Raw genomic sequence first — 13,261 nt, 5'->3', positions numbered from 1 at the left:
TCCCCTGTGCAAACGTGGTCGCAATACAATCACTGTGCCTCTGCAGTGTGGCTTACAAGCATGTGCAATGGCAAACAAACGCTCAAATTGCGTAAATATGGCATTTCATACATCACTGAATGATACCCTGTGTCTGCAGCCTGGGAAACTAAATTCCTCCCTCCATACTGGAAAGGAGGAGGATACCAAATCTTCATGGTCACATCAATTACATTCATTGCTACAGGCCTCACATAACTAGGGAGCCGAGGCCACACTGCCCACATGTTTTGATATGCACTATGCTGTGGGGAAAGGAAAGCATAATGCAGACCGGAGGTGCATACAATGAGTGCTCACCTGCAGTAGTGTGGGAGAAATAAAATGTCCCTGAAATTTAAGGGGGTGGGGGTATCCAGAAAGACTAGAGCCGGAGAGTGGAGAGCTGGGGACGGTCAGTGGCGGAATTAGAGAGTGGTGGGCCCAGGTAAAAGAACATGCTTTGGGCCCTCCTATGCAGTGCCCCCAGTAGTGCCCCATATACAGTGCCCCCAGTAGTGGTCCCCCTATGCAGTGCCCCTTATACAGTGCCCCCAGAAGTGGTCCCCCCTATGCAGTACCCCCAGTAGTAGTCTTCTTATGCATTGCCCCCATCAGTAGTCCCCCCTATGCATTGTCTCCAGTAGTAGTCCCCCCTATACAGTGCCCCCAGTGACCGCTACAGTGCCGCCAGTAGTGGCCACTCCCTCTATACAGTGCCCCCAGTAGCAGTCCTCCCTATACAGTGCCCCCAGTAGCAGTCCTCCCTATACAGTGCCCCCCCCTGCATCCTCCCTATACAGTGCCCCCAGTAGTGGCCACCCGCCCTATACAGTGTCCCCAGTAGTGCCCCCTCATGCACTGCCAGTGTTAGTGCCCATGTCCCTTACACCCACACACCAAAAAAAACACACAACTTACCTGCCCAAACCGCCGCTGTCTGCTCCTCCCGGTACGCTCTTCTGCACTATAGGAGAGACGCCATGATGTCACTCCCATCACCCGCTGCGGGGGGAGCCAGAAGGCGGAGCTTATGAGTGAGCTCAGCAGTCCGTGAACTCAGCAACCAATGAGAGTCTGTCTGACTCTCATTGGCTGCTTTAACAAATACACAGCCACAGCTGTCACTGTGTAGTGCAGACTGCGGTCTGTGCTACACATAAATACTGTGGGGCCCGGGGGACACTGGCAGCTGGTGCAGCGGCGCTGTTGGATGCTATGGGTCCCTGCAACCACAGTGGGCCCCGGTGCAAGCCACCAGCTGCACCGATGCTAATTCCGCCACTGGGCGGGTGCCACACTGCACTGTTTACATACATTGCACTGATATTTGAGTAGATGATAAGTCTCGTGGGCCATAGCCGATGGCAAGTAAAAGAAGGGTGTCTTTTTGAGAGACATTCTTAAATTTGTTTTGTTAGGTTGCTAAACGGCACTTTCTAGCTGCCACTGCCCAAGACAGCTGCCTAATTGCAGTGCTGACCCTGCCCATTGATCACACGGAAACAGCAGTTTCTGTGTGATTATCATAAACAAGTAAAAATGCTATTTATTAAGCTAATAGCACAGTGTATATCATAGATATCCCCTACATGAGATGGGGTTAAGCTGTTCCCGCTCACATATTGGAAGAGGGTCCAGTGGGTAAGAAAAATCCATTTGGATCACTTCTACACCTCAAAATGCACATACAGCTTGATTCAGAGATGTAGGCAATGCCAACCTTTATGCAGTTGAGCGAAAATCGGTGGTCTGCGCATACATCTGAGTTTCATTACTGATGTCGCTCACAGAGAGGATTGATTCACAAAGTGATTGATAGGCAGAGATCCTTTGTGGGCGGCAATGGGGAGGTGGTGACCAGGGGTGCTGAGAGGGGCGGGGCAGGTAATAATTACCCGGGCCTTGGCTTGCTGAAAGGGCCCAGATCCAACGTCGCCCCCCCTCCCTCTTTCATCACAGCAGCCCAGCACACGCAGCAGTCTCCTATGCCTGTGGGGGGAGCAATCACACTGATCGTGCCTCCCACTGGCTATGCGCCGCGCTGAGGGGCTCACATCGTCCCCCTCCCCAGTGCGCAGTTATGGTGCCCGAAACAGGAGTTTTAGGTGGGTTTAGCCACTTTACATGGCTAAACCCAGTCTAATAGGGCATGAAGACAGTGATAAGTAATGGGCGCCACAACAATTGAATTTTCACCGCTACTATTTGCGGTGAAAGTGTGGATGATTGGTTTCGTCAGGACAGCTGCTTATGGAAGCATCTGTCTTCTGAATTTTTTTATTTGACACAAGCCAACAACTCACTCAAGTTTCACATTTTGCATAGTTAAAAAAAAATAGGTCTTCCTAGGATTAGACATATACCAAATCCTCAACTCTTCAGTCTCCATAACTGGGAAGTTTAATTATGAGCCTCCTGTTCCAAAGCAATTTCTATTTTTGCCAATACTAGTAGACAGTAATTCAGCATTCTCTTAATATCTGTTCTATTCTGATCTGCTGTTGCGTGTAGAAAAAGAACAATAAGACATTGAAGGTGAAATATTCCAGGACAGACTATTCTGGGGAATATGGCAGTCTCTAGTGAATAGGAAGATAAAAATATAACATTATTTATTCAGCTCAACCTCTACTGTAACTTATCATATGTAATATGTCCATCTCTCCTTTACATACAAGCATATGTACATGTTTCTTCATTAGAAATGTAAAAACAAAAACGTCTTGGCATCTAAAACAGCACAATAGCTTTTTATTTTTCTCATATTGTAGAAGTGAATAAATCTCCAGTTACAGTTATATTATTAGCAGAACGATCACAGAATGCTATGTAACATACAAAAAAGCAATGTGTCCTCTGACCCGTTCCTGTACTACCCTGCTGCTGGTTTCCTCCAGATCTCAGAAGGACAGCTCAGAACAACAGGTGCCTGTGGAATGTGAGCCTCCATTAGAACAATAGCAGCCCCCTCCCAGCATCTACAGCTAATCCCTGCATGCTAGATGGAACAGGGCACATTGGAAGGTTCTGTCACTGAGAGAAGTGTCTCTATTATCTTGTCCAAGCTGGCTGTCTGCAGTTTATCAGCCGTGTAATCGCTGTGCATCTCAGCTCTGTCTAATGGAGGGAGATGCAGTACATCTCACCTTCAACGCGATCCGCCCCGAAGCTTTACTGTGTTTTAATAATATATTCCAGCTAACTCTGCATGTGGATGGCAAGAATGCTAACAAGTAACACTAATACCTGCAAAGTGCTGATATATAAAGAAAAAATAAATATTACACAAGAGTACATTTTTCATATGGCAGATACTTAGTGTAAAGTGGGGTGCGCAATTATTTAGTATAAGGTGCATAATTATTTACTATAAGGTGCACAATTATTTACTGTAAGGTACATAATTATTTACTATAAGGTGCATAATTATTCACTATAAGGTAAATAATTATTTAATATAAGGTACATAATTATTTACTATAAGGTGCATAATTATTTACTATAAGGTGCATGCTTATTTACTATAAGGTACATAATTATTTACTATAAGGTGCACAATTATTTACTATACGGTACATAATTATTTACTATAAGGTGCACAATTATTTACTATAAGGTACATAATTATTTACTATAAGGTGCACAATTATTTACTATAAGGTGTACAATTATTTACTATAAGGAACATAATTATTTACTATAAGGTGCACAATTATTTACTATAAGGTACACAATTATTTACTATAAGGTGCACAATTATTTAGTATAAGGTGCACAATTATTTAATATTAGGTGCACAATTATTTACTATAAGGTGCACAATTATTTAATATTAGGTGCACAATTATTTAGTATTAGTTGCACAATTATGTAATATTAGGCACACAATTATTTAGTATAAGGTGCACAATTATTTAGTATTAGGTGCATCATTATTTCGTATAAGGTGCACAATTATTTAGTATTGTTTGCATAATTATTTAGTATTAGGTGCACAATTTAACGAAACTGTAGGATAAATATTTATGGAGTAACTGTTTATATTTAACTAACTTATATTATTGCGAATCAGTTGTGTAATTGTATACAATGCACATGGATGAATGTTCTGTAACAACCGAAAAAAATATATATGCACCTTTGGTACTGAACAGTTATTCAAAAGCATATTTTATATTTTATCAATATATACAGCAGACTAGTATGAATCACTACTCAATAATTCTGATTCTGGTTTTGTTTATATATATATATATATATATATATATATATATATAGTAATGATTCATACTAGTCCACGATAACAATTGACTATTTCTATGTAGATGTACACACACATTACACACACACAAATATACACCACAAAATAAAAACAGCTATGTACTGTATGTATGTATATGTATATATATATATATATATATATATATATATACATACGCAATCATACATTTATGCACACACACACACAGTACACCCACACACACAATAAGAACAGCCATGTACTGTATTATAATGGTGATCAAATAAATCCAGTCATTTTATCTGTGCTTCAACTATTTGTGCACTACTGTTTTGCTATTGTTCTTAAAAGAAGAAAAAAGTGGGAAAACTGAATTTCTGAATTTAATAAACAAAATGAATGTAAAATCGTATAAATAAAATCCTTTAAACATATAAAATTGCTAAGAAAATAATCAAAAACATGTCCTAACCTTCACTAGTGTCCTCAATGAATATTCAGTATTTTACTGTATTGCAATACGAATCCAAGACTGGTTATAAATATATAGCTTTCATTGTCATTTTACCGATTTCCTAGAAAAGTAGTAATGAATAAGATTTAGTTAAAAACGTGATTAAAAAAAGCAATAGTTCGAGTCCGAGCTACCTTTACATTCATGGTGTGTGTATATATATATATATATATATATATTAATACTTGTCTGTATGCACACATACTTATTTGTTAGACAACTTAGGATAATAGTTACTTCAAAGAAAGAAAGTATTGTTATGAAGCATCTTTTCATCTGAGAACATCCACATATTCTGAACTACAACTACAGGTAAGCAACAGAGTGGAAGTGTGCGTGTGTGCGTGCGTGTATGTGTATATTAATGTATATACACATACACTAGTACATATTTAATTACGTGATAGATAGATAGATAGATATACAGTATATGTATGTATGTGTGTATCCAGTATGCATCTAAATAAATATATATATATATATATATATATATATATGCACACAGTGTCTATATATGTATATATATATATATATATACATATATATATAATGTATAGACACTTTAAGCAGTACTTTCAAAGCGTTTTCTGTATTTATTCTCGTATTGTCCTCTATGACCTTGGCACAAGCCTTGGATGGTGATTCAATACTTCAATTCACGGCTCCCATCGAATGACGCCCTACCCCTCCCTTTCACATGTATCTTTCAAATTATTCACTCTTATCAGTTCTTTCTTTCTATATTTCTATATATTACTTCATTTTAATGTCGCCCTTTCCTGGAACACAGGTTGCATAGATTGCATTCTGTCCACATTTTCCCACTCTAATGTCCATTCTACCTTCTCTCTTCATTCATGTTTACTTGATTTTCATATTTTCCACTTATACTGGGTCTGGATCGGCCTTGTCACCGCCCCAATATCCTCTTGTTCAACGGTAAAATTTCTTAGCCCTCTTTTCATCATCAAGCTATTAACACTTATATTTCCCCCCTCTTTCCCTCGCTCCTGTTGATATAATTTCCACATTCCTCTTTTCTTCCTATCTGCCTTCCGTTTTCTGCCCTAGAAAATGTCACTTCAATAATGACTTTCCCGTCATCCCCAGAGAGCACGCTGGTGCCCACATCTCCATTTACAAAAAAATGAAACCTTTAAAACTTGACACACTGCCTGGGGCTTGCAAGAAAATGTGCTGTTCTCCTAATCCTTGTTTTTCTTTCTCTCTTTCCCCAGATCTGCCCATCATTCATGCTCTCTGTGTCCTGTCCTAGTCATTTGCTAAATTAACCTTAAATGCTGCAGTGACAAAGAGAGCAGGTTGGGGGACACATTCAGTCTGTCCTGCTCTGAATGGCCCAGCAGGTCCCATGCTGAGAGGGCAGAGAGAGACTAATGCAGACATGCAAGAGAATTATACATGCATTAAACATACACAGGGAGAACAGAGGAACAGAGGGGGATAGGGAGGGAGGCACAGAAAGTAGAGGGGATAATTGTGTGGATATTTCTATAACAGGTCATATTTTAGATGAATAAATGGAGGGAGATAGATAGATAGATAGATAGATAGATAGATAGATAGATAGATAGATAGATAGATAGATAGATAGACAGACATATAGACAGATAGATAGATAGATAGATAGATAGATAGATAGATAGATAGATAGATATGAGTATGATATAAATACAGACAAAGATATTATATAGGTATGATATAGATACACACACATATATGTGTGTGTGTGTGTGTGTGTGTGTGTGTGTGTGTGTGTGTGTGTGTGTGTGTGTGTGTGTGTGTGTGTGTGTGTGTGTGTGTGTGTGTGGTTTGACAGAAGATAGATAGATAGATAGATAGATAGATAGATAGACAGACAGGCAGACATAGGTATGCTATGGATAGGTATAGATAGACACATTGACAGATGATAGATATGAGTATGCTAAAAAATACATATATAGATATATATGATATAGGTATGATATAGATAGATAGATATGCTGTAAATAGATATATAGATGTAAATATACATATTGACAGATGATGGATGTTAGATAGATAGATAGATAGATAGATAGATAGATAGATAGATAGATAGATAGATATGACATACATGTGATGTATATAGATAGACATATTGATAGATGATAGATATTATATACAGACAGACAGACCTCTATCGACAGATAAAAAATAAAAAAAACATACTCAGACCTATTTAGAATGGGGTACATAAATATGATGTATTGATGGCTACATAGATAATAGAAAGCTGTTTTCATATAAGCATGTATGGATTGATGGCTGCTGTGCTGAGCGCTGTACACCCATATGTTTAAGTGAATCTAGTCAGCCATAAAACGCGAGCAGGACTCTCTCCTATGGGAGGAATAAAGCGGTAGAGGCTCATTGAATTCATCAGGAGCTGTCCACAGTGCTGCAATAAATCCTCGCTGATTAATTCTCGGCCACGTGAAAGGGCACATTGTTGTAGCCTCAACACGTTGCTTGTTGTGAGGAAAGTAAAATCTCTTCTAAGGATATTCTCCTGATAAAAATCAGCCCCTGCAGCTGCTAACCCGACCCTACCAGTTTAATCCCTCTAAATATGACTGTTCAGATCGCTATCTGTCCTCTACACATTCAGGCAGATGATGAGCCCATCTCGCATACACCCTGACTATAATACACAGCCTTCGCTGTCTCCGCGGCACGTGGGAGAGATAATAAGCAATAGCTTTTGTCATATATATAAATAATTATATATAAATCTATTGTATATGTTTTCATAAAGCCTTTATTGAAACGACAGGTTTAAACAGAGTTAGCACACATCTACTGTATGTATGTTATGAAGGCTAATAAAAACACACACCTAGGTACAGTATATTCACAGCTACAATATGTATTCACCAAACATACCCAGTCCTCCAGAATTCTCCTTTCCTCGACAGCAGTGCCTTACCTCCTGAGTCTGCCTGCAGCATGTGTGGCAGGTCTCCAATCAGACAGGTTGCCCAAAGTTTAAAACTTCAGAAATCAGGAGAGACAGATGTGGGAAAAGGTTGTTGTATTATTTTTGGCACCAGATTGTAAAAATGGAAGGAAATAACTGGGATTTTGTAGGGTCTCTCAGCTTTCCATCAGTAAACTGTGCACTGTTCTGATATTTTTAGTCCACTCCCATTCCCCACCCCAAGTACTGTAGATTCTGAGTGGGCTAAAGCTGTAGAACCCCCCCAGCAAATGGAATGAAACATTAATGACACATCAGTGTGTTCCTGCCCTATACACCTCCCATCCCATATATGTGTCTGCACCCCTCCCTCTGCAGGCTTGCTATGTGCCTCTCCTTTTATATTCCAGGTTCAGATCCCTGTCAACCTAATTGAATGTAAATAGCTCCAAACCAGCAGAATGGTGTTTCATGCTAGATACCTATATTTATTTAGCATCTTTTCACACATCCATTTCTATCCTTCTAATTCACTAGGTTGTTCATAGGTTAATTCCACCAATTACTATCCTACTTATTCATCATTCCTTCCAGGAACTGATATAAATAATTGATTTTGTAACCAGATTTTAATTTCTCTGCAGTGTATAATACCCCAGAGACAAGTAAAATAGACATGTGATAAGTGTGTGTGTGTGTGTGTGTGTGCGTGCGTGCGTGCGCGCACGCGCGTGTTATCCATCCCTCCCTCTCACATATTCTCTCTCTCTCTCACTCTCTCTCTCTCACTCACCTATCAATCTGTTTCTCATTCACTTTTCAATATGACAAACAAATTTGCTATTTTACATGTCAGAAAATAGATATGTGTACAGTGCTGAGTAAATTGTTAAGGTTTTACAGTACAATGGATTATAATTTATGTGTACACACCTGGTTGGCAGATGTGTGCAATAGATCTCCCAAAGCTGATTATTGTTTCCAATCATGTAAAGTCAACCACAGATCCTGAGATTTTGTTGTGCAACACAACTGTTTGCCTTTATCCACAATATTGTTTACGTGTGCGAGAGGCAAATGATCGGAAACAGTGGCTTTAGGAAGGCAAAATCACTGGTCAAAGCAGTTGCTGAAGTTGTGCATTTTTCATGATGAGTGTTGATTGATGTGAATATGATTGAAAAATAGTCAGATTGAGATGCATTTTTGAGATTTTGAAAATGTAACAAATATGATCATACTATTTCACATATACCACAAAACCGGTCATACTATTTTACATGTACCACAAAACCGGTCATACTATTTTACATGTACCACCAATCCGATCATACTATTTTAAATGTACCACAAATCCGATCATACTATTTCACATGCACCACAAAACCGATCACATTATTTCACATGCACTACAAAACCGATTATACTGTTTCACATTCACCACAAAAGTGATCATACTATTTCACATGTTCCACAAAACTGATCATACTGTTTCACACACACCACAAAACCAATCATACTGTTTCACATGCACCACAAAACCGATCATACCATTTCACATGCTCCACAAAATAGATCATACTATTTCACATGGTCCACAAAACCGATCATACTATTTCAGATGGTCCACAAAACTGATCATACTGTTTTACATGCGCCACAAAACCGATCATACTGTTTTACATACGCCACAAAACCGATCATGCTGTTTTACATGCGCCACAAAACTAATTATATTGTTTCACGTGCACCACAAAACTGATCACACTATTTTACAATCACCACAAATCGATCATACTATTTCACATGCACCACAAAACCGATCATACGGTTTCACATGCACCACAAAACCAATCATACTATTTCACATGTTCCACAAAATCGATCATACTGTTTCACATGCACCAAAAAAAGATCATACTATTTTACAATCGCCACAAAACCAATCATACTATTTCACATTTCACAAAACCGATCATACTGTTTCACACACACCACAAAACTAACCATACTGTTTCACATGCACCACAAAACCGATCATACCATTTCACATGCACCACAAAACCGGTCACATTATTTCACATGCACTACAAAACCGATCATACTGTTTCACATTCACCACAAAAGCGATCATACTATTTCACATGTTCCACAAAACCGATCATACTGTTTCACATGCACCACAAAACTAATCATACCATTTCACATGCTCCACAAAATAGATCATACTATTTCACACGGTCCACAAAACCGATCACACTGTTTCACATGCATCACAAAATCGATCACATTATTTCACATGCACCACAAAACCGATCACATTATTTCACATGCACTACAAAAATGATCAAACTGTTTCACATTCACCACAAAACGATCATACTATTTCACATGTTTCACAAAACTGATCATACTGTTTCACATGCACCACAAAACCAATCATACTGTTTCACATGCACCACAAAACCGATAATACCATTTCACATGCTCCACAAAACCGATCATACTGTTTTACATGCTCCACAAAATAGATCATACTATTTCACATGGTCCACAAAACTGATAATACTGTTTTACATTCGCCACAAAATAGATCATACTATTTCACATGGTCCACAAAACTGTTCACACTGTTTTGCAATCGCCACAAAATTGATCATACTATTTCACATGCACCAAAAAAACGATCATACGGTTTCACACGCACCACAAAACCAATCATACTATGTCACATGCACCACAAAACCGATCATACTATTTCACATGCACCACAAAACCGGTCACACTATTTCACATGCACCACAAAAGTGATCATACTATTTCACATGCACCACAAAACCGATCATACTATTTCACATGTTCCACAAAACCGATCATACTATTTCACATGCACCACAAAACCGGTCACACTATTTCACATGCACCACAAAAGCGATCATACTATTTCAGATGCACCACAAAACCGATCATACTATTTCACATGTTCCACAAAACCGATCATACTGTTTCATATGCACCAAAAAAACGATCATACTATTTTACAATCACCACAAAACCAATCATACTATTTCACATGTTCCACAAAACCAATCATACTGTTTCACACGCACCACAAAACCAATCATACTGTTTCACATGCACCACAAAACCGATCATACTGTTTCACATGCACCACAAAAGCGATCATACCGTTTCACATGCTCCACAAAACCAATCATACTGTTTCACATGCTCCACAAAACAGATCATACTATTTCACATGGTCCACAAAACTGATAATACTGTTTTACATACGCCACAAAACCGATCATGCTGTTTTACATGCGCCACAAAACCTATTGTACTGTTTCACATGCGCCACAAAACTGATCATACTATTTTACAATCGCCACAAAATCGATCATACTATTTCACATGCACCACAAAACCGATCATACAATTTCACATGCACCACAAAACCGATCATACGGTTTCACATGCACCACAAAACCGATTATACTATTTCACATGTTCCACAAAATCGATCATACTGTTTCACATGCACCAAAAAAACGATCATACTATTTTACAATTGCCACAAAACCAATCATACTATTTAACGTTTCACAAAACCGATCATACTGTTTCACACGCACCACAAAACCAACCATACTGTTTCACATGTGCCACAAAACCGATCATACTATTTCACATGTTCCACAAAACTGATCATACTGTTTCACATGCACCATACTATTTTACAATCGCCACAAAACCAATCATACTATTTCACGTATTTCACAAAACCGATCATACATTTTCACACACACCACAAAACCAATCATACTGTTTCACATGCACCACAAAACCGATCATACCATTTCACATGCTCCACAAAATAGATCATACTATTTCACATGGTCCACAAAACTGATCATACTGTTTTACATGCGCCACAAAACCGATAATACTGTTTTACATACGCCACAAAACCGATCATGTTGTTTTACATGCGCCACAAAACCAATTATACTGTTTCACATGCACCACAAAACTGATCATACTAATTTACAATCGCCACAATATCGATCATACTATTTCACATGCACCACAAAACCGATCATACGGTTTCACACGCACCACAAAACCGACCATACTATTTCACATGCTCCACAAAGCTGATCATACTGTTTTACATTCGCCACAAAATAGATCATACTATTTCACATGGTCCACAAAACTGATCACACTGTTTTGCAATCGCCACAAAATTGATCATAGTATTTCACATGCACCAAAAAAACGATCATACGGTTTCACACGCACCAAAAAACCAATCATACTATTTCACATGCACCACAAAACCGGTCACACTATTTCACATGCACCACAAAAGCGATCATACTATTTCACATGCACCACAAAACCGATCATACTATTTCACATGTTCCACAAAACCGATCATACTGTTTCACATGCACCAAAAAAATGATCATACTATTTTACAATCACCACAAAACCAATCATACTATTTCACATGTTCCACAAAACCAATCATACTGTTTCACACGTACCACAAAACCAATCATACTGTTTCACATGCACCACAAAACCGATCATACTGTTTCACATGCACCACAAAACCGATCATACCATTTCACATGCTCCACAAAACCGATCATACTGTTTCACATGCTCAACAAAATAGATCATACTATTTCACATGGTCCACAAAACTGATAATACTGTTTTACATACGCCACGAAACCGATCATGCTGTTTTACATGCGCCACAAAACCGATTATACTGTTTCACATGCGCCACAAAACTGATCATACTACTTTACAATCGCCACAAAATCGATCATACTATTTCACATGCACCAAAAAACCGATCATACAATTTCACATGCACCACAAAACTGATCTTACGGTTTCACATGCACCACAAAACCGATCATACTATTTCACATGTTCCACAAAATCGATCATACTGTTTCACATGCACCAAAAAAACGATCATACTATTTTACAATCGCCACAAAACCAATCATACTATTTCACATATTTCACAAAACCGATCATACATTTTCACACACACCACAAAACCAATCATACTGTTTCACATGCACTACAAAACCGATCATACCATTTCACATGCTCCACAAAATAGATCATACTATTTCACATGGTCCACAAAACTGATCATACTGTTTTACATGCACCACAAAACCGATAACACTGTTTTACATATGCCACAAAACCGATCATGTTGTTTTACATGCACCACAAAACCGATTATACTGTTTCACATGCACCACAAAACTGATCATACTAGTTTACAATCACCACAAAATCGATCATACTATTTCACATGCACCACAAAACCGATCATACGGTTTCACACACACCACAAAACCGATCATACTATTTCACATGCTCCACAAAGCTGATCATACTGTTTTACATTCGCCACAAAATAGATCATACTATTTCACATGGTCCACAAAACTGATCACACTGTTTTGCAATCGCCACAAAATTG

The 13,261-nt window shown here is 38.5% G+C and overlaps 1 protein-coding gene across 2 annotated transcripts in view; it reads right to left on the bottom strand.

Moving 5' to 3' along the window:
• ISLR2 (immunoglobulin superfamily containing leucine rich repeat 2) overlaps positions 1-8,014 on the bottom strand; it is a 37,004-nt gene extending 28,990 nt beyond the window's left edge. Inside the window, exon 1 of one of the 2 annotated variants that reach the window (XM_088446210.1) lies at positions 7,704-8,014. Coding sequence is in view for 1 of the 2 variants with exons in the window: in XM_088446209.1 (XP_088302335.1) it covers positions 7,747-7,768 (22 nt within the window). In the remaining variant the exon portion in view is untranslated. The remainder of the gene's footprint in view (positions 1-7,703) is intronic. The other variant, XM_088446209.1, reaches the window with a different exon arrangement.
• Between the last annotated feature and the right edge of the window lie 5,247 nt (positions 8,015-13,261).

The sequence above is a fragment of the Taudactylus pleione genome, unplaced genomic scaffold (genome assembly GCF_031769625.1).
Source record: "Taudactylus pleione unplaced genomic scaffold, aTauple2 ptg000019l, whole genome shotgun sequence".
Classification (NCBI taxonomy): Eukaryota; Metazoa; Chordata; class Amphibia; order Anura; family Myobatrachidae; genus Taudactylus; species Taudactylus pleione.
Note: the sequence above shows the minus strand (reverse complement) of the source record. Positions and strands in the feature narration are given on the sequence as shown.